This window comes from Amia ocellicauda, chromosome 14 (assembly GCF_036373705.1).
Source record: "Amia ocellicauda isolate fAmiCal2 chromosome 14, fAmiCal2.hap1, whole genome shotgun sequence".
Lineage (NCBI taxonomy): Eukaryota > Metazoa > Chordata > Actinopteri > Amiiformes > Amiidae > Amia > Amia ocellicauda.
The window spans coordinates 23,743,602-23,764,644 of NC_089863.1; the positions used below are offsets into that span (position 1 = coordinate 23,743,602).

Here is a 21,043-nt window from a genome sequence, read left to right on the forward strand (position 1 = left end):
CTCTCTCTCAGGTCAGTGCTGCAGAATGACTCCAGTCTGATGGGCTTGTTCTACAGCGTGTTGTCCTCTCTGCCCCCCACCAAGACACAGGGACTCCCCTCCCCATACCAAAGCCACAACTATAACACCCCAACCCCCACCATGCAGGACCAGGCCTGGGTAAACTCCAGCACATGACCAGCCACTTAAGTGAGGGAGGGAGAGACAGGGGAAGACAGAGGAGCGGAAGAGATGGAGAAAGAGACAGAAAGAGAGAGAGATGGAGGTGGGGAAGACTGAGAGAGGGGGGAGAGAGTGAGGGATAGAGATGGGGAAAGAGAGTGGAAGAAAGAGAGACCACAGCAGCATTATTTACCCATTATTCTCCTCCTCTCCTTCCTGTGCAGAATTTTACTCAGGAAATGCAAAACTGCACCGACCTGATCCACATGCTGACAGCGGTGAAGAACTCCTCGGTGAGAGCATGTGGAGAATTGCATGATTGTTCCTATAATTCAAATTCAAATTCAAAACGAACTTTATTGGCATGACATGTTTACACAAGTATTATCTCCCCTATCCTTTCCCCCTCCCTCTCTCCCTCTCTCTCTCTCTCTCTCTCTGCAGAATGACCTGCAGTGTGTTCTCCAGGCCTTCCTTTCTCCGTTGTGCTGGGACGCCCTGTTCCAGGGGGGGCCCTCTCTCCCCCGGCCACACTTCAATCTGCTGGCCTGGGGGTCACAGCCCCTGCTGCAGGACAGTCAGGGCCCCCTAACTCCCCTTCCCTCACAGCTGGCCCAAGAACATGTGGGACACAAGTGAGTCCCTCCCCCAGATGTGGGCTAATGCTGGAGTCCAGCTATCAGTGTGTCAGTCAGTCAGTGTGTCCTGCAGTCAGTTTCTCTGTGTGGATATCAGCCTGTGTTTCAGTCCTCTCTCTCTCTCTCCTCTCTCTCTCTCCGGCAGGATGCAGGTGTTCACGGCTGTGTTCGGGTCTCTCTCTCCGGCGTGGCGTTCCCAGGTCCTGCAGTGGGTCAAACCGCTCATCGTCCAGAACCTCTTCAACTGCAGCCTGGCCCCCCTGAACGCCACCATCCCGGGAAGTACGCAGAAGCAGATGCAGACGAAGCCAGAAAAACCCGGTGAGTGTCTGGACAGAGAGAGAGAGGTTATATTTGTAAAGATTTTTAACTTTTACAATGTTATTGTATATAATTTCAATGTACCCAATTGCTTTGGCAATACTTGTGTGTAAACATATCATGCCAATAAAGCTTGTTTTGAATTTGAATTTGAATTTGAGAGAGAGAGAGAGAGACGCAGGAGGGAAGAAAGGAGGGGATGTAGAGAGAGAGTGAGAGTCAGAGAGAAGGGGAGGAAGCAGGGATAGATAGTAATATAGTAATAATCTCTGCCCTGTTTGATGATTTCTCTCTCTCTCTCTCTCTCTCTCTCTCTCTCTCTCAGCACGCTGCTTTTCTGGGCTGCAGTGGCTGAGTCCTGCAGTGATGGAGATGCTGGGGCCGTTCCTGCCGCTCCTGCCCACCCAGGACCTCCGAGACATCCAGCCCAATCAGGTGAGCAGTGAGGGAGGGGCTGTGTATGTGTGTGTGTGTGTGTCTGTGTGAATATCTGACCATATAATATAATTCTCTCTCTCTCTCCCTCCCTCCCACTTGCCCTCTCTTTCTTTCCCCCTTTCCCTTCTCTCTCCCTCTCATCCTTCTCTTCTACCCCTCTCCCTCCCTCATCCCTCCCTTCCCCCCGTATCGCCCCCTCCCCCTCTCCTCTCTTCCACCCCTTTCCCTCCTCTCTTCGACCCCTCTTCCTTTCTCTCTCCATCTCCCTCCCCCTCTCTCTCCCTCTCATTCCTTTCCTCCACCCCCTCTCCCCCTCTCCCTCTCAGATGTGTGAGTTCGCCAAGAAGCCGCAGTTCCAGATGACGTTCTCGGGGGCAGGGGAGGCCCTGGAGCACACCGTGGCACGCCGGCTCCTGGGGCAACTCCAACAGAACTGCCCCAACAGCACTCAGAGCCCAGAGCGGTGAGCAGGAGAGGAGGGCAGGGGCAGATAGGTTAAGAGGTGGGGTGCAGCTTGCTGGGGCAGTTCACTGGATGCACTGTCCCAACAGCACCTAGGGGGAGGGAGCTATGTATTATTAATTATGAATCCCTTTTCCCTTTCCCTCTTCCTCTCCCCCATCCCTCTCCCTCTACCTCTTGCTCTCCCTCTCCCTCTCCCTCTTCCTATACCCCATCCCATCCCTCTCCCTCTTCCTCTCTCCTATCCCTCTTGCTCTTCCTCTACCTCATCCCTCTCCCTCTCCCTCTTCCTCACCCCTATCCCTCTTCCTCTCCCCCTCCCTCTTCTTCTGCCCCATCCCTCTCCCTCTTTCCCTGTGTCCCTCTTTCCTCCCTATGTCCCTCTCTCCCTCTCCCTCTCTCTCTCTCTAGGCTGGGCAGTCTAGTGTGTTTCATGGATGATCTGCAGTCAGTCAATGCATCAGTCTATCAGCAAGTTTTACTGGAGCTCAATGGCTGCAAGAACTCAGGTGTGGAAAAGGTCAGTATTATTATTATTATTATTATTATTATTATTATTATTACTATTATTATTCCTCACATCTCCCTCCCACTCAATTGTTCCTTCTCCCTCTATCTCTCTCTCTCTCTCTCTCTCTCTCAGTTGAAGAGGCAGCTGGTGGAGAAGATGATGTCTTCAGGGTCGGTAATGTCTGCCGGGACCCTGCATTCCCTGGGGACCGCGGCGTCCTCCCTGTCCATCTCCCAGCTGGCCTCTCTATCCCTCGATGAGCTGCAGGACGCCCTGTCAACCCTGGCGGGGGCACACTGGACCCCCGCGCAGGCTCGCACCCTCGCCAAGAAACTCACCACGAACGGGGGACAGGTCAGGCTGCTACCCCCAGCTCTCTCTCTCACTCTTCCTCTGTCTCTGTGTACTTCTCTCTATATATATAATTAATTTTGCACCTCTAAAACTCTCTCGCTCTTTCCCTCCGACTGTCTGTCTGTCTGTCTCTGTCTGACCCTGTCTTATTCCCTCCCTCTCTCTGTCTGTCTGTCTGCGACTCCCCCAGGTGAATGTGACAATGTTGAGGGCTATGGGCTCGGTGATCCGGGGGATGAACAGAGAGGTCCTCCAGGCACTAGGGGGCGCCCTGCTGAGGAGCGGAGACCTGGACATCCTGGCCAAAGACATGTCCACCCTGCAGAGGGCTGCGGTGCTGGAAGGAGTGAGTTGGGAATAATTTTAACCCCCACAAAATATCACGCACTTCCTGTGTTTCCTCAATACAGCCTTCCAGCTTTGAAAATATAATGTGTGCATCTTTTACCTATTAGCTTTCTCCCTTCTATCACCCCTCTCTTTGTGACTATTTCTATCTATGGTTGTTTTAATTATAATTGTATCCCACCCCCTCCCCCTCTCTCCCCCTACAGCTGCTCAGTAATGCCAGTGCCGCGCTGTTGCTGCAAAGTGTGTCCGGCCCCCTGCTGGCCAGCGTGTCACTGCACTGCCTGCAGTCGGCCAACCTCAGCTCAGCCCAGGACCTGCAGGGCAAGAACTGGACCATAGCACAGGTACAGCACAGCACAGTGTAACACAGCACAGTGTAGTGCAGTGCAGCGCAGTGATATACAGCACAGTGCCTGCAGTGAATGAGTGTCCTATCTCTCCACAGGCTGCCTACCTGGTGAAGAGCATCTTCAAAGGGAAGATAGGTCCTCAGGAGATCAGGCAGGACCCCCTAATCCTAACTCTCCTGTTCAATCTGGACACAGCCCTGTCCCTATCCCTAAGCCTGTCCCTGACCCAGCCCTGGCCCAGCCGTGACCCTGTCCCTGACCCTGTCCCTGACCCTGTCCTTGACCCAGCCCTGTCCCTGACCCTGTCCCTGTCCCTGTCCCTGACCCTGTCCCTGTCCCAGCCCTCTCCCTGTCCCTGTCTCTGACTCAGACTCAGCCTTGTCCCTCTCCCTGTCCCTGTGCCTGTCCCTGACCCTGTCCCCGACCCTGACCCTGTGCCTCCTTCTCTCTCTGTACTCCAGTGCCCTGGGCTCAGCGGTGAGTGGCGTGACCTGTGAGATGATTGACAGCATGAATAACGGCAGCGCTCTGGAGATGGCCTCTGCCCTGCTGAAGAACAGCCAGTGGCTGTCCAACACACAGGTACCACACCGCACCACAGCGCACCACAACACACCACAACACAATTGTGAATCATTATTATTATTAGTGTTGTCCTGACAAGTCCCTATCACTCTCTATCCCTCTCTCCTTTTCTCTCTCTCTCTCTCTCTGTGGTAGCTGCGCTGCACTGCAAGGAAACTGTTCACCAGCCTGGCGGCCCAGAGGCAGGGCTACTTCGCCAACATCACCGATGCCGAGCTCAGAGCCATCCCCCCCACACTGCTGCCCCTGCTCACGTGAGTCTGTGTCTGTGTGTGTGTGTCTGTGTGTTTGTGTGTGTGTGTCTGTGTCTGTGTGTCTGTGTCTGTGTGTGTGTGTGTCTGTCTGTGTCTGTCTGTGTGTGACAGACAGCTGAAGTCTCTCTCTGTCTCTCTCCCTATTCCCTCACTTCTCTCTGTCCATCTCCCCTCTCCCAGTCCAGAGCAGATATCCAGTCTGCCGGTGTCAGTGTGTGTGAGTTTCTTGGAGAAGGTATCGGAGTGGGGGAACATGACCGTCCTCCCACGCAGCTCCCCCCAGCGCCCTGTCCTGCTGCGCTACGCCCTGACCTGCCTGGTAGCTCCACCCACTCGCCCACTCACATGCTCACCCGTATACACTACACCAGGGGTATTCAAACCGGTCCTTAAGTACCCCCTGTCCTACTGGTTTTTGTTTCAACTGAGGTCTTAATTGCTTAATTGAATCCTTAATTGACCTAACAAAGCAATATACCATTCAATTAAGTAATTAAGACCTAGGTTGGAACAAAAACCAGCAGGGCAGGGGGTACTCCAGGACCGGTTTGAAAACCCCTGCATTAGACTATAGTCCACACAGCACTGGCTCCAGTCTGGACCCCGATACTAAATACTGATCACACTCCCCCCGCCCCTCTCTTCGTCTCTCTCTCCTCCCTCCCCTGCCCCCGCCCTCTCTCTCTCTCTCTCTCAGGGTAAAAACGCGTCAACTCTGACTGCGGATGATGTTTCTGTTCTGGGGCCCCTGCTGTGTGAGCTGGGGCCCCAAGATATGTCCGCCCTGCCCGCCACCATCCTGAACACCAGCCTGCCCAGCCTGGCCCAGTGCCGTCAGCTCCGCCCCAGCCAGGCAGGGGCGCTGTACAGCCGGGTACTGAGATCATTTGGGTAAGGGGGGGCAGTGTGAGCTGTGTTTAATGTGTTAGTGTTTTAGTATCAGTGTGTTACAGTTTTCTTGTCAGTGTTGTAGTATTTTAGTGTCAAGTTAATGTCAGTGTGTCAGTTTTAGTATCAGCGTGTTAGTGTTCTCTTCAGTGTCAGTGTTGTTTTTGTTATTGTCAGTGTGTTAGTGTAAGAGCAAAGTAAAGTGGTTTCATTTTGATCCCACAGGGAGCCCTCTGGTTGGTCTTTGGACATGATGACATCACTAGGGCCGTTCCTGTTGCTGAATGACACCGCCCTCCGCTCACTGCCCAGCCAGGTTAACCCCCTCCCTGCCTCTGTGGCGCTCACCTCCTCTCCTTTCCTCATACATCATCATACTTCAGATGATAACAATTATATTCCCTCTTGCAGCCCTGGTTGAAGACAGCATTGACAGACCTCCTGGACGCTCAGCCGGCCCCCTCAGCCGTGCCCCACCCCCCAGAGTTCCAGCAGGGCCCAGACCTCACCGCCCTGCGCTGGAAACTGTACTCCCTCACCACAGCGTCCGCCACGGGCAACCGCCGGAAGCGCGAGGGTAAGCGATAGAGAGGGATAGAAAGAAGAGAGAGAGAGAGTGGGGACAGAGAGAGAGGAGAGAGACAGAGTAGGGATTGAGAAAAGAAAGTGTGGGGTGAGAGAGAGAGAGCAGAGATAGAGACTGAGGAGAGCACACGAGAGGAGAGAGAGGGGTGGAGGAGAGGAGAGGAAAGGCCAGAGAAGAGGAAAAGGAAGGAGTGGAGGGCGAGGGGGTGAGAGAGAAGATATGGGAGAGGAGGAGAGTCCATTTAACAGTTTGCTTATAATATAATCCATCTTTCTCCTCCTTTCCCCACCCCAACAGTGGCCACCTCCCCCACCGTACAGCAGATTCTGGATCTGGGAGTGAGTAACGCGTTGTGGTCCCCCGCCCAGCTGAGCGCCCTGACGCCCCAGGTCTTCAACGCCACTGTGGCCACACTGGGCACAGTGACCAACTACAGTCCAGACCAGCTGACCGCCCTGAGGAACAAGACTGTGCAGGTATGACTGACCCCTCGGTGTGTCAATCTGTCAGTCATTGTGTCAGTCAGTCAGTGTGTCAGTCAGTGTGTCAGTCACTGTGTTAGTGTGTCAGTCATTGTGTCAGTGTGTCAGTCAGTCAGTCAGTCAGTCAGTGTGTGATGCAGTGAGTAATACTGTCTTCCCCCCCCTACAGGTCTGGGGCCCCCTGTCCTCTCTGTCGGATGAGCAGGTGCTGCAGCTGGGCTGTGTGACCCCGGCCTTCACCGCCCCCGAGCTGCGCCTACTCAGCCTCTCGCTGGACACACTGGAGCCCCTGGCCGCCTGCAACTGGACACAGGCCCAGGTCAGACACAAGGATGGACACACTCCATGACACACACAGTGTAACACACTAAAATACACTGCAACACACTGCAACACACTGTACCAGGTTTTTGTGATATTTCTGCCTCCCCCCTGACAGAGAGAGGCGATGATGCAGGGCTTTCTGGAGCACAGTGGAACACAGGCGGGGAAGCTGGGAGCTGTGGAGCTGGTGGGACTGGGCCAGTTCGTGTGTGGGATGAGTCCCGAGCAGGTCTCTCTGATCAGCAGCACCTCCTACAGGTCAGAGGCTGGAACTGCAGTGTAATGTAATGCAATCAGATGCCAGTGGTGCAGTGATACTGATCTAATACTGTTATCATAATACTGAGAGTGATACTGCCCATTATTGATTCGGATACCGATACCAATTATGCTACTGATATTGATCTGATATTGTTATTGATCATTAAACTGATACTAATTATGATACAGATACTACAGATAGACACTACTTATGATTTTGATACTAATTATGAATTTTAAACTAATAATGATTTTGATAATTATGCTTATTATGATTTTGATACTAATTATGATTTTGATCATTATTCGAATTAAGATTTTGATACTAATCATGATTTTGTTACCGATACTAATTATGATTTGGATACCGATACTAGTTATGATTTTGTTACCGATACTAATTATGATTTGGATACCGATACTAGTTAGTTATTTTGATGCCGATGATGGTGCGGATGTCTTGGTGCTAACGGGGGTGTGGTGCGTGTGTGGGGTCTAGGGACGCAGCGCGGGTAGTGGGCTTGGTGCAGTGCCCCCTGCCGGTCACAGAAGCACTGAAGAAGTTGGCGCTGGTGGTTTTCGGGGGGGTGAAAACCTGGACTGAAGCATCCGTCAGCACCATTGGAAACGTCATTGGTCTGTCTGTCTGTCTCCCCGTCTCTCCATCCCTCTCTCTGTGTCTCTCTGTCTCTCGGTCCCTCTCTCTGTCTCCGTCTGTCGGTCTGTCTCTCCGACTCTCTGTCTCTGTCTGTCCCTCTGTCAAAATAAAATAAAATAAAATTACAAAATTAAACTGTAAACGGTTCAAATAACCCCCCATCTCTCTCCCTTTCCCTCCCCTCTCCACCCTCCCCTCCTTCTCCCTCTCACCCCATCTCTCTCTGTCCCTCTCTCCCTCTCTCTCCTGCCACCTCCTCTCTCTCATTCAGCCGGTCTCAATGCCTCTGAGCTGCAGAATCTGGACACCTCTGTCATGCCCTTTGTGTCCAGGACGGCTGTGCCACTCATCCCCCCCGCCAGGCTGGCAGTGAGTCGCTCTCCGGGGCACCTGTGTCATTAGTGTGTTAATGTGTCAGTGTGGTTTGGGCCAGGTATTACTGGGCCTGCTGAAGATGTCCATTGGAAATGCTGCTCTGTGATTGGCTGGTGTCTTGTATGTGATTCATAATTAGTGTACCAGTAATACAACGTGGTTTAGTCAATGTATCCACAGTTTGGGCACGCAGGTGAGACTTGCAAACTCCCAGATTCAGTGGGAAGTTTTGGGCAGCCGCCTGCTTCAAATGCCAGAGAGGAATATGGCAACGATGGCAGTTCACTGAATTAAAAAACTGCTGAAACTTTGACACTTGTTTTTTTTTTCGTTAATGGGACGTTGAAGGTGTAAGATTTTTTGATGTTTAAGATGAAAGCACCAGAACAGTGTAGTACAGTGTGGTCGAGGCTGAAGGACCGCTGTTTCCCTTCAGGCACTCTCGGCCAACCAGCTGCGTGCCCTGGGGCCTACCAATGCTGGCATGGTGACAGAGGCTCAGATGCTAGCCCTGGGGGAGGAGCAGCAGAGGGCGCTGGCGGAGGCGGTGGGGGTGCAGTTCACCCGGGCCGCGACTCTCCCCACCACCACTACCACCACCCGCCCTGTCACTACCGCTACCCCCCTGGCACTGAAGTCAGGTGAGCGGGGGGGCACTTGGGTATTGTAAGGGTTAGTTGAGTTATACAGGGAGCTAATGGTACAAATATTTACTTGCTACGTTCAATGTCAGTACAGTGTAGTGCAGAATATTTATATGCAGTGTAGTATAGTGCAGTGCAATAAATTGATAAACAGTGCAGTAAATTGATATACAGTGCCGTATAGTGCAGTGCAGCACAATAAATTGATATAAAGTGCTGTGCAGTACAATGTAGTACAGTAAATTAATATACAATGCAGTATAGTGTAGTGCAGTACAGGGTAGTGCAGTAAACCGATATACAGTGCAGTATAGTGTAGTGCAGTAATTTGATATACAGTGCAGTGAAGTCTAGTCTTTTAATATTATTATTATACTTTTTGTATTACTTTGTAGGATCTTCTAGACTGGGAGCTCTGGGAATAATGGCGCTGCTCCAGCCGCTGCTGCTGCTACTAGCCCTGGTATACTAAGGGAGGAGCACCTGACCTCCCACTATTACCAACCGCCCCACCTCCAGCCTTACAGACCCCCCACACCTCCCTCACCCTGCCTGCTGTCACTGGCTCAGTACAGTACAGTCTACCAGTGCTGCCCAGCATAGTCCAGAACAGCCTGGTCCAGATGCGATCCAGTCCAGCGCTGGGTGTTCCAGTCCAGTGCCCCCCTCCCCCAGCACCTCCATGTGCATCAGCTGCTGTTCACATTGGTGCCCAGGGCCCCGGAGCCACCTGACCTCACTGTGTTACTCATTAGCTCTGACAGCGTTGCGCACCGAGACCCCCTCTCAGATACACACACACACTCACAGGTACACACACTCACACACAGAGATACACACACAGACACACACACTCACTCACATGCAGTCATATATAATCACACATAATCTCAGACCCCTCCCTCCCTGTCCAGAACAATGTCCTTTGCATGCCTTATATAGAAGATACTGCCTATTTTGAAGCACTCTGCATGTTTCTGAGCTCATTTAATTTCAGCACCATTCAGGAAATTATTCAGACATTGGGCTCAGTCGCAGTGCAAGCTTCTCAATCTCTCACTCTCTCTTTCTCGCTCTCTACCTCTGTGCCTCAAAGTGGCTTTTCAACAGATGTTACACTATATAAATGTAATATAAACCTACTCTTGTGCTGCAGTGCTAAACACTTTGCTTTTATAAAGTGTGTAATAATATCACAACAGAGAAATAAAGTAGAATACCCAAGCAAACCATGTCCGTGTGTCTGTCCTTCAGTCTGTCTGTTTCATTCTGGTGCTTCCCATATTGTCCCATCTACCTTCTCCGATTTATATTATCCACATGACTATTTTTTCTATTTTCGTTTACTGCGCTATACTGTACTGTACTTTACTATTGTAGAGTGTACTACACTATACTGTACTGTGCTACAGTAGTGAACTACACCATACTGTACTGTGCTATAGTGGAATGTACTACACTATACTTTACTGTATTGAGCTATAGTGGAGTGTAACACACTATACTGTACTGTACTGCACTATAGTAGTGTACTACACTATACTGTACCATTCTGCGCTATACTATACTGTGTTGTGCAGTACAACACTACATTACTGTACAACACTATACTTTACATCAGTATAGTCTTCTGCACTGTACTGTATTGCAATATGCTTTACTATGCTGTGCTATTTTGTAATTCAGTGTACTGTAATTGTGGATTTTATTTCATTTATTGTCAATGTTGCAGTTTGCTTAGGAAGGGGGCAGAGGGGGGTATCTCTGTACAAACATGTCAGTGCTGCGTATTTGTGTGTGCTCGGGAGCTGTGTGTTGTGTGCGTTATCAGCCCACACACAGGGCACATACACAAACACATTCACGCACACACGCAGAACTGTGTACACGGAGATAACTGCTGCGCACACACATAAACACGCACAACACACACGTGCGGCACTGAATGTATACTCATCTAACACACACACACACACACACACTGCTCAATATTAAACTACTGCTACCCCTACTATAGCTACTGCTGGTACTATTAATAGTACTAAATAATAATAACAACTCTCATGATTTAAAGATCATAAGTGTGTGTGCAAGAGTGTGTGTCTGCATGTGTGTTTGTGTGTGCGTGTTGTGTGTTATAGAGACAGAGAGACACAAACTGAGCAGTCGCCCGGGACACAATGACCTGGCTGTGACAATGTTATCTGTCCTGGCCACTCTGTGTGCGCTGACTGCGGCCCAGGGTCACACAAAGAGCACCAGCGGGCCGGGGGCAGGTGAAAGTAAACTACTGTGAAGGTGGAGGAGGTATAAATAGCCAAGTCCTGAAAGAACAGCAAGCGCTCACAGCTCTCACTGTGACAGAGAGAGAGAGAGAGAGAGAGAGAGAGAGAGAGAGAGAGAGAGAGAGAGAGAGAGAGAGAGAGAGAGAGGGAAAGAAAGGACTTTAAAAAATAAAACAAAAAAGATCTGTACAGCAAAACAGAGAGAGCAAGAGAGAACCAAGAAAGAGGATCCTAAATCCTAGAGAGATCAGAGCAGGGGAAGCAAAGTGTAATAATATATATTTTTTAAAAGCTGGTTTTGATTTTTGCTACGGCAATAGAGACAGGAGGGAAAGAAGATAGACAAAAATAAAGATAGTTGCTTCTGTATTGCACATCCAGCACTAGTGAGAGAGAGAGAGTGATGTGGCTAGAGCGCAGTGACAGGCCCGGGGGGCTGTGGGGAATCGGGCTGCTGTGGGCCGCCCTGCCCTGGGTTGCTGCCTCCTCCACTGGGGAATGCTACTTCAACGCTAAAGGTAATTAACTAATGAGCTGCATGAGTAATTAGTACAGTTAAACGTGGATGAACTGATCCGAGTCTGTTTAGGTTTATTGTGCAATTTTGTGATCCGTAGTTATAGTATCACTGTGATAATGGTTACAATGTGTCAGTCAGTCAGTCAGTCAGTCAGTGTGTCAGTCAGTCAGTCAGTCAGTCAATGTGTGTCTGTCAGTCAGTCAGTCAGTCAGTAAGTCAGTCAGTGTGTCTGACAGTCTGTGTGTCAGTCAGTCTGTCAGTGTGTCAATCAATCTTCTTTCTCTGTATATGTCAGTCTTTCTGGGTGTTTCTGTATCTCTCTCACCCTGTGTTTTTCTGCTGAATACCAGCGCCTGTCAGTCACTGACACCAGTGATAATTACCAGTGATAGTAATAATGCACTTCATTTTTCTATTAAATGATTTTGCTTGCAAAACATTGGAAGAATTCAGGTGCTCTCTATCATTTAACCTTAACTTGAAATGTCCAGCTACTTAAAATGATTGATTAGCTCTGATTAGTTTAAATTATTTATGTTTCATGACATAATTGAGAGGTCAGATAGAAGAGAAATGAACAGGACTCCCAAGCACCTGGGCTGAGAATCTAAATATATTCTTGTCTTCCTCCCTTCCTTCCTTCCCTTTCTCCATGCCTATATCTTTGCTCTCCCTCTCTCTCTGCCCTGCAGCCAGCTGTGAACACGCTGGGGAGGTGTTTTCTATGGGGGACACCTGGATGACCTCTGACTGCTACCAGTGTGTCTGCCTGGACCCCTTTGGAGTGGGCTGCTGTGACCAGTGAGTGTGTGTGTGTGTGTGTGTGTGTGTGTGTGTGTGTGTGCGTGTGCGTGTGAGTGTGTGTTTGTCTGTGTGTGTGTGTGTGTGTGCGTGTGCGTGTGAGTGAGTGTGTGTTTGTCTGTGTGTGTGTGTGTGTGCGTGTGAGTGTGTGTTTGTCTGTGTTTGTGTGTGTGCATGTGAGTGTGTGTTTGTGTGTGTCTGTGTGCATGTGCGTGTGCATGTGTGTGTGTCTGTGTTTGTGTTTCAACACTGAAACACCAACATCTCGTACAGTTCTTGCACTACATATAAACTTTTTTGTACAAATATTTATACCAAGATTTTACTATGTTTTTGCCATGATTTCTTACTGATAGTATTAATCTCCATACTACCGTAAAGATATAGTCAGTAATACAACATGCACAAAATACTGTCACATGCAGATAACGTTCTTCAGATACTTCTAGTTATTCTAGTTTTTATAACTTTTTTAAAGCACACACGTTTTTTTCCCAGTGGTCAGAGGCCTGTTGATTATCCGGAATGGTGTGAAGTCATCAGCAAGCCAGAGTCCTGCAGCGTTGCTGTAGTGATGCGGGCCAATCACAAGATCCCCTGCCTGGAAGGGGTGGGCCGCAGCGGCCGGCTGCGAGGGGGGGACCAGAGACCCTCCTGGAAAACCAGCAATGACCCGCTGTTCTGAACACACACGCTCACACACACACACACACAAACACTCACACAGACTGCGATACAGTACTATACATTAGTGTTATACAGTAAGACCAGTACACTACAATACAACCCACTGAAGTACATTATAATACAATAAACAGTAATGCAATGCAATTCACTACAATATAGTTCAGTATAATATAGTACTGTACAGTAAAATACAGTATAGTACAGTACAATGGAGTACAGTATAGTGTAGTCAAGTATAGTATAATTTAATACCATACAGTACAGTACAAAACAGTGTAGTACAGTGCAGCAAAGTACAGTACAATTCAATTCAGTACAATACACTCCAGTATAATACAGTACAATACTGTGCAGTATAGTACAGTACAAAACCATATTATTATTACTATTATAATTATTTATTTCGTAGCAGAAACAATCTGTAAACGCAAAAAAGACCAGCTATTTATTTGTTCAGTGAGTCTCCCTCCCCCAAATGCAACATGTACACACACACACACACACATAAGTATATAAATATGTTAATGTTCGTGTGTTGTTTGTGAAAATTTTAACAGTGATACCTGTGTTAACGTGCAATGTAATGCATATTATAATAAATACAATAAATATGTTTAAAAAATAAAGATATCAGGGTTGTCTCTTTAATAGCTCAGTATATAAGATTACTTTTAACCTCTGAATATTTTAAATTGCATGTTTATATAATGATAATTGATGATGATGATTATTACTAGTATACATATATTTAAAGTACATCTTCTGTTGTTACGTTTATAGATATGAAACGTGTCCACATGTTTAAGGATTACTATTTAAATATAAGACGTCATACAATAGGTGGTATTATGGACATGTGATGTGACTCTCACAAGGAAGTTCCCGCCTCCTTTTTTGGGTTAATCCATTAAGCAACACATTAGAGGGGTTTACACTGCACGTAAGATTTCAAGACTGAAAATACACGTATTAGCAGTTATACATAATACCTAAATATAACATAATAAACCTTTAATATATTCTTTAAAATATGTTTGTAGAATGTTTTATTCTCAATTAGATCCAATTGAGGAATTCATGCCTCCCCGCTCACCTCTCGCTGTTGGCAGCCATTGAATGGTATGATGGGTGCCTGACTTTACCGTAATATATCTATTAAACAGTCATCCGCTTGATTCATTCTGATTGTGAATCGTGACTTTCGCAAATACAAATGTGGTGCGCTCATATTGGGCTTTATACGGTATGGCGCTGGCTGTGCAGGGAAGTGGCGCGGCGTAGCGTGTTGTGAGGATGGGGCCGGATGGGGCCTCTCTGTCCGCCTGTGAGTCGAGTCCGTGTCCCGGCCGGTGACAGCGCGTCAGTCCCCTCGGTCCGGACGAGGCAGGCAGACGGGCTCTACCATGACGGAGCCCCGGCTGGTGCTGCTGTTCAGCGGGAAGAGGAAGTCGGGGAAGGACCACATCGCCGAGCTGCTGCGGGAGAGGTGAGCGGAGGGCCGGGCGGCGCGACAGTGTAGTGTTAGAGGCTGTAGACCGCGATGTGTGTTAATGTGTCTCTCCGTGTTGTGCTGTGTGTCCCCTGGGGGCCCCTCTCTCAGACTGGGCAGCGAGACGTGCTGTGTCCTGCGGCTGTCCGCCCCTCTGAAGGAGCAGTATGCACAGGTGAGCAGACAACCAGTACACACCGCACTTACACACTGCACACAAAACCACTGCATAGACACAATACACACACGATATACACACACACACAGCACACCCACAAATACTGTACACACACAAATACTGTACACACACTATATACACACACAAAGCACACCCACAAATACTGTACACACACTATATACACACACAAATACTGTACACACACTATATACACACACACACAGCACACCCACAAATACTGTACACACACTATATACACACACAAAGCACACCCACAAATACTGTACACACACTATATACACCCACAAATACTGTACACACACTATATACACACACACACAGCACACCCACAAATACTGTACACACACTATATACACACACACACAGTACACCCACAAATACTGTACACACACTATATACACACACAGAGCACACACACAAATACTGTACACACACACAGCACACCCACATATACTGTACACACACTATATACACACAGCACACCCACAAATACTGTACACACACTGTATATACACACACTGTACAGACAGTATACACACACACTGTACAGAGTATACACACACACTGTATATATACACATACACACTGTACAGACAGTATACACACACACACTGTACAAACAGAGTATACACACAGAATACACACACTATACACACAGCAACACACACTGTACAGACAGTATATACACAGAATACAAGCACACTGTATACACACACACAGTACAGACAGTATACACACAGAATACAATCACACTGTATACACACACACACACACTGTACAGACAGTATACACACCAACACACACACTGTACAGACAGTATACACACAGAATACACACTGTATATACACACACACACACTGTACAGAGTATACACACACTGTACACACACACACACACTGTACAGACAGTATACACACCAACACACACACTGTACAGACAGTATACACACAGAATACACACTGTATATACACACACACACACTGTACAGAGTATACACACACTGTACACACACACACACACTGTACAGACAGTATACACACCAACACACACACTGTACAGACAGTATACACACAGAATACACACTGTATATACACACACACACACTGTACAGAGTATACACACACTGTACACACACACACACACTGTACAGACAGTATACACACAGAATACACTGTATACAAACAGCAACACACACACACTGTACAGACAGTATACACACCAACACACACACTGTACAGACAGTATACACACACACACACTGTACAGACAGTATACACACACTGTACACACACACTGTACAGACAGTATACACACAAAATACACTGTATACAAACAGCAACACACACACACTGTACAGACAGTATACACACCAACACACACACTGTACAGACAGTATACACACAGAATACACACTGTATATACACACACACACACACACTGTACAGAGTATACACACACTGTACACACACACACACACTGTACAGACAGTATACACACAAAATACACTGTATACAAACAGCAACACACACACACTGTACAGACAGTATACACACCAACACACACACTGTACAGACAGTATACACACAGAATACACACTGTATATACACACACACACACACTGTACAGAGTATACACACACTGTACACACACACACACTGTACAGACAGTATACACACAAAATACACTGTATACAAACAGCAACACACACACACTGTACAGACAGTATACACACAGAATACACACACACTGTACAGACAGTATACACACAGAATACACACACACTGTACAGACAGTATACACACACACTGTATATACACACACTGTACAGACAGTATACACACACTGTATATACACACTGTACAGACAGTATACACACAGAATACACACACTACACACACACACACTGTACAGACAGTATACACACAAAATACACACTGTATACAAACAGCAACACACACACACTGTACAGATGGAGTATACACACAGAATACACACACTGTATATACACACACACACACTGTACAGACAGAATACACACACTATATATACACACACACACACTGTACAGACAGAATACACACACTATATACACACACACACACACTGTACAGACAGAATACACACACTGTATATACACACACTGTACAGACAGAGTATACACCCAGAATTCACACACACTGTACAGACAGTATACACACAATACACACACACACACACACACTGTACAGACAGTAATACACACAGAATACAATCACACTGTATATACACACACACACTGTACAGACAGTATACACACAGAATACAATCACACTGTATATACACACACACACTGTACAGACAGTATACACACAGAATACACACACTATACACAGCAACACACACACACTGTACAGACAGAGTATACACACAATATATACACACAGCACACACACACGGTACAGACAGAGTATACACACAGAATACACACACACTGTATACACACAGCAACACACACTGTACAGACAGTATACACAGACACACACTGTACAGACAGTATATACACAGAATACACACACACACTGTATACACACAGCAACACACACTGTACAGACAGATTATACATACACACACTGTATATACACACACTGTACAGACAGTATACACACAGAATACACACACTATACACAGCAACACACACACACTGTACAGACAGAGTATACACACAGAATATATACACACAGCACACACAGGGTACACACACAGAATACACACACTGTATACACACACTGTATACACACAGCAACACACACTGTACAGACAGTATACACACACACACTGTAAAGACAGTATACACACAGCAACACACACACTGTACAGACAGTATACACACAATATACAGAGTATACACACAGAATACACACACACTGTACAGACAGTATACACACAGAATACACACACTGTACACACCCGTATATACATCACAAACACACATACACTGTACACACACACAAAGTATACACAACATATACAAATGCTGTACAGAGCATACACACACAATATGTAAGCAGCAGAAACACTGTACACACACACACACACACAGTATTCGCAGCACAGTATACACACGGCACACAGCAAACACACTGTTCAAGCACAGAGTCCTGTGGGGTTTTGAGCAGTGAGCGCTCGCTCTTTTGTTTGAGTGCCGTAGATTCTCACGTGTGTGTGTGTGTGTCTGCAGGAGAGGAGGCTGGACTTCCACAAGCTGCTGGACTCCAGTGGCTACAAGGAGCAGTACAGGGCTGACATGATCCAGTGGGGGGAGCGGCGCAGGCAGGCGGACCCCGGGCTGTTCTGCAGGCTGGCCATTGGAGACGCCAGGCAGCCCGTGTGGGTGAGCAGGAGGCAGGGGAGAGGGGGTGTGGGTGCTGCACTTGCCATACCTTCCTGTTAGGAGACGTACGGAAATGTCATAATAACAGCAGCAATAAGCAGACCCATCAACTGTGTCAGACTCTCGTATTATTATTGTTTCCCAATATTGTCACAACTTCTTTTGTCTATAAAAGTTGTGACTATTTGTTGATAAAGGAATATTTTGCAATTACAGCTGTAACCGACCGACCGAAATGTTTTTCTTCGTCCATTTTTATTAATTTAATTTTCATTCAATAATAGTTTAACAATGTGAGCTGAAATAAAAATGTCTTAACATTTGTGGTAATGTGTTCCGGTCACAACAGCGAAATAATATAAAATGCATTAGACTATTTATCTAGCTAATTTATACAATCTACTTCACTAAACTATTGGCTTTCCCACGTTTCCAAACCACACTCAACACAGACTCCCGCTCTGTGTTCAGAAACACACCTGTGTGTTCGAGTTGCAGTGAATACAGAATAAATAGCAACAGCTGTCTGTGTGTTTTAATAATATTAATGTTTGTTGCTCCTCTTTCCTTTTCCGTCATTGCTAGTTTTGCAGAAGTGTGTTTGTCTTTTAGGCGGGTTAACACACCAGCTGTAGAGTTGAGGTAGTTTAATTGCACTGCACATATTATACACTTAACAGTGTTTTCATTTACTTTGTCACAGTATTTCCATGCAGAACTTCGCTTCTCTTCTCGCGTTCTTGTAGTGCAGATTTCCGCAGATATGGGCAGATCTGCAGAATCCCACCGATCCCAACAGTGGAGCTGCGCAGATCTGTGCATAACTGCGGAAATCCATGCTCCATGAATGCAACCATTGTTAGTCAAGGTACATTCTAGTTTAGCAAGAAATGACAAATCCCACCCTCCCATCAGTCTTCATTACAGCTGCATAGAGAGTCAATCAACAGTACAGGCTTTAAAATAAAATCAATATATAGGCCTACTTTTTGTTAACTATCGAATGTTAGATTCACTTGTTGTTAGTGGTCATCTTTAACGAACGATAACATTTTGGACTATTTGGTCTCATCCCTAGTACGGTTCCGAGGAGGAATGATTGATTTATGATCGATTTGAAAACGTATGTGTGCGTGCGCGCGCTATTTCCTCGTGCAGATCGTGAGTGACGCTCGGCGCCGGTCGGACCTGGAGTGGTTCTGGAACCGGTTTGGGGAGCGCAGCCGGACTGTGCGGGTCGAGGCTTCAGAGGACAAACGCAGAGAGAGGGGCTGGGAGTTCACTGCAGGTACACACACACACACACAATTACCTCTTCTCAATTCAATTCAATTAAACTTTATTGGCATGAACAGGGCAATGGGATCAATTAATACAAAAATGATGCGTTGAACATTTACAGACCTGGTGCACAGGATTGTTGTACCCAGTGTCACCTTTCTCTCTCTCTCTCAGGTGTGGACGACGCCGAGTCAGAATGCGGGCTGGACGAAGGCGTGGCCTTCGATTGGACGATCCACAACGATGGGGACCAGCAGCGATTAGAGGAGCAGCTGAAGGGGCTCCTCTCATTGGCCAGGGAGAGAGCGCAGGCATAGGAGAGGAGGGGGTGGGAATGAAGCAGTGGGGGGACAGGCAACACAGCCTGGGAGAAACTGGGAACTTTATTCCCCTCACTAGACTGCTGGGCCTTTCTCTCTGGTTCGATCCCCCCCCCTCAACTTCTGAAAATGTGGCATACCTGTCCCCCCAGGTCCGGGAGGGATGGGTCTAATTGGCTACCATCCCTTGGCTACCAACTACCTTGAGTTCTCGCCTCCACCCTGGTTTATACAGTGTGTGAATAAAGACATTTGAATATCAGTTCCTGTGTGGGTGGGTGATCGTTTGTCATCTCTGAGGTCTGTATCGGTCACGCACTGGCCGAGTTCAATTAAATAAACAACATCAATCAATCCATTTTATTTGTATAGCGCCATTCCCAGGGTAGCCACAGCGCTTTAGAGAGTGGTAAACGTACAACGTAAAATTACATACATTTCTTAGCAGACGCCCTGAATTCCAATCATTGCAACATATCCCATGATTTTTACATACCATGACCCATTTATACAGGCTGGGTTTGTACAGTACTGCATTCTGGGTACACTACCTTGCACAGTGTCCCCCACTTGGGATTGAACCCACAACCCTCCACTCAGCCGTCCAGAGCCCTGACCACTACTCCACACTGCTCTCTATACAGCTGCACGTAAATGAGTATGAGAGTGCTTCAAATCAAAAACATCCATAATTCATTGCTTCTCCAGCCTGGTCCCATAGTGCATTGCTTCTCTAGCCGGGGCCCATAGTGCATTGCTTCTCCAGCCTGGTCCCGGGGCCCTATAGCCCTGCTGGTTTCTGGCGCTGCTACTCACCTGTCAGTTTGTTAATTGAACCTTTTCTGATTGTTCGGATTACGCATTGGACTGGAAATCTCTCAACTGTTTAAATGAACAATACAGAATAAAAGCAGCTATGATCAGGCACATTACAAGATCAATTGAGTCGGGCTGGAACACCCACCTGCAGGACAGAACGGCGCCACCAGAGACCTCGTTGGGGACGAGTGCGTCACTGTAATTCCACCAGGTGGTGCCGTCTCCCTGCCACAGTGAAAGCAGCACTTCCCTCCCGTGTGCCCGGGGGCGAAGCTGACAGAGATGAGAAATGCAGCCAGACCGCATTACACAGACCCACTCACACATGCACAAGCCTGTGAACACAACTCCCAGCATGCACCTGCAGGGCCGCTCTCTCACATTCAACCACTTATAAATCCAAAGAGCGTACAAGGCTTGCAAACCCGAATATGACTCTGAATATGAAGTTTTTGCTACGGTCCTTCTCCTTCCTGCTCTCAACAGAGAAAACGCTAGAGCAAAGCCAGTCGGTTTTATTTTTGCTGTACTGCTTTGTCCTTGCTTGTTTTACCAAACCACTCCAACTTATCTTTTCGTACCATCTTCGCCCTCAAAAACAAACCAAAATGGAACCAGGCCTACTTAT

At 47.4% G+C, this 21,043-nt stretch overlaps 3 protein-coding genes across 3 annotated transcripts in view; all 3 read left to right on the plus strand.

Moving 5' to 3' along the window:
* LOC136767354 (stereocilin-like) overlaps nucleotides 1-9,863 on the plus strand; it is a 65,055-nt gene extending 55,192 nt beyond the window's left edge. The window contains exons 3-26 of the mRNA XM_066721123.1: nucleotides 12-159; nucleotides 387-455; nucleotides 607-797; nucleotides 946-1,121; nucleotides 1,438-1,556; nucleotides 1,886-2,022; nucleotides 2,433-2,541; nucleotides 2,665-2,886; nucleotides 3,077-3,232; nucleotides 3,441-3,581; nucleotides 3,683-3,921; nucleotides 4,049-4,169; nucleotides 4,308-4,426; nucleotides 4,607-4,745; nucleotides 5,124-5,317; nucleotides 5,540-5,630; nucleotides 5,726-5,891; nucleotides 6,198-6,376; nucleotides 6,552-6,701; nucleotides 6,822-6,964; nucleotides 7,467-7,603; nucleotides 7,897-7,994; nucleotides 8,437-8,641; nucleotides 9,040-9,863. Of these exons, the coding sequence (XP_066577220.1) occupies nucleotides 12-159; nucleotides 387-455; nucleotides 607-797; nucleotides 946-1,121; nucleotides 1,438-1,556; nucleotides 1,886-2,022; nucleotides 2,433-2,541; nucleotides 2,665-2,886; nucleotides 3,077-3,232; nucleotides 3,441-3,581; nucleotides 3,683-3,921; nucleotides 4,049-4,169; nucleotides 4,308-4,426; nucleotides 4,607-4,745; nucleotides 5,124-5,317; nucleotides 5,540-5,630; nucleotides 5,726-5,891; nucleotides 6,198-6,376; nucleotides 6,552-6,701; nucleotides 6,822-6,964; nucleotides 7,467-7,603; nucleotides 7,897-7,994; nucleotides 8,437-8,641; nucleotides 9,040-9,116 (3,526 nt within the window). The 3' untranslated portion in view covers nucleotides 9,117-9,863. The remainder of the gene's footprint in view (nucleotides 1-11; nucleotides 160-386; nucleotides 456-606; nucleotides 798-945; nucleotides 1,122-1,437; nucleotides 1,557-1,885; nucleotides 2,023-2,432; nucleotides 2,542-2,664; nucleotides 2,887-3,076; nucleotides 3,233-3,440; nucleotides 3,582-3,682; nucleotides 3,922-4,048; nucleotides 4,170-4,307; nucleotides 4,427-4,606; nucleotides 4,746-5,123; nucleotides 5,318-5,539; nucleotides 5,631-5,725; nucleotides 5,892-6,197; nucleotides 6,377-6,551; nucleotides 6,702-6,821; nucleotides 6,965-7,466; nucleotides 7,604-7,896; nucleotides 7,995-8,436; nucleotides 8,642-9,039) is intronic.
* A 1,133-nt stretch (nucleotides 9,864-10,996) lies between these two features.
* LOC136768124 (prostate-associated microseminoprotein) lies at nucleotides 10,997-13,547 on the plus strand. The gene is made up of 3 exons (XM_066722176.1): nucleotides 10,997-11,447; nucleotides 12,142-12,250; nucleotides 12,749-13,547. The coding sequence occupies exons 1-3, from the start codon at nucleotides 11,333-11,335 to the stop codon at nucleotides 12,933-12,935; spliced, it is 411 nt and encodes a 136-aa protein (XP_066578273.1). The 5' UTR covers nucleotides 10,997-11,332; the 3' UTR covers nucleotides 12,936-13,547.
* A 656-nt stretch (nucleotides 13,548-14,203) lies between these two features.
* Nucleotides 14,204-19,858, plus strand: pmvk (phosphomevalonate kinase). Its single transcript, XM_066721233.1, has 5 exons — nucleotides 14,204-14,423; nucleotides 14,538-14,601; nucleotides 17,843-17,995; nucleotides 19,154-19,283; nucleotides 19,451-19,858. Exons 1-5 carry the CDS (start codon nucleotides 14,341-14,343, stop codon nucleotides 19,591-19,593), a joined length of 573 nt encoding a protein of 190 aa, XP_066577330.1. The 5' UTR covers nucleotides 14,204-14,340; the 3' UTR covers nucleotides 19,594-19,858.
* The last annotated feature ends 1,185 nt before the right edge of the window (nucleotides 19,859-21,043 follow it).

Coding starts and splice junctions, on each gene's coding strand:
- LOC136768124 (XM_066722176.1), top strand. CDS start 11,333: ATGTGGCTAGAGCGCAGTGACAGGCCCGGGGGGCTGTGGGGAATCGGG. Junction 11,448..12,141: donor ATGCTACTTCAACGCTAAAG/GTAATTAACTAA, acceptor TCTGCCCTGCAG/CCAGCTGTGAACACGCTGGG. Junction 12,251..12,748: donor GGAGTGGGCTGCTGTGACCA/GTGAGTGTGTGT, acceptor TTTTTTTCCCAG/TGGTCAGAGGCCTGTTGATT.
- pmvk (XM_066721233.1), top strand. CDS start 14,341: ATGACGGAGCCCCGGCTGGTGCTGCTGTTCAGCGGGAAGAGGAAGTCG. Junction 17,996..19,153: donor ACGCCAGGCAGCCCGTGTGG/GTGAGCAGGAGG, acceptor TTCCTCGTGCAG/ATCGTGAGTGACGCTCGGCG. Junction 19,284..19,450: donor GGGCTGGGAGTTCACTGCAG/GTACACACACAC, acceptor TCTCTCTCTCAG/GTGTGGACGACGCCGAGTCA.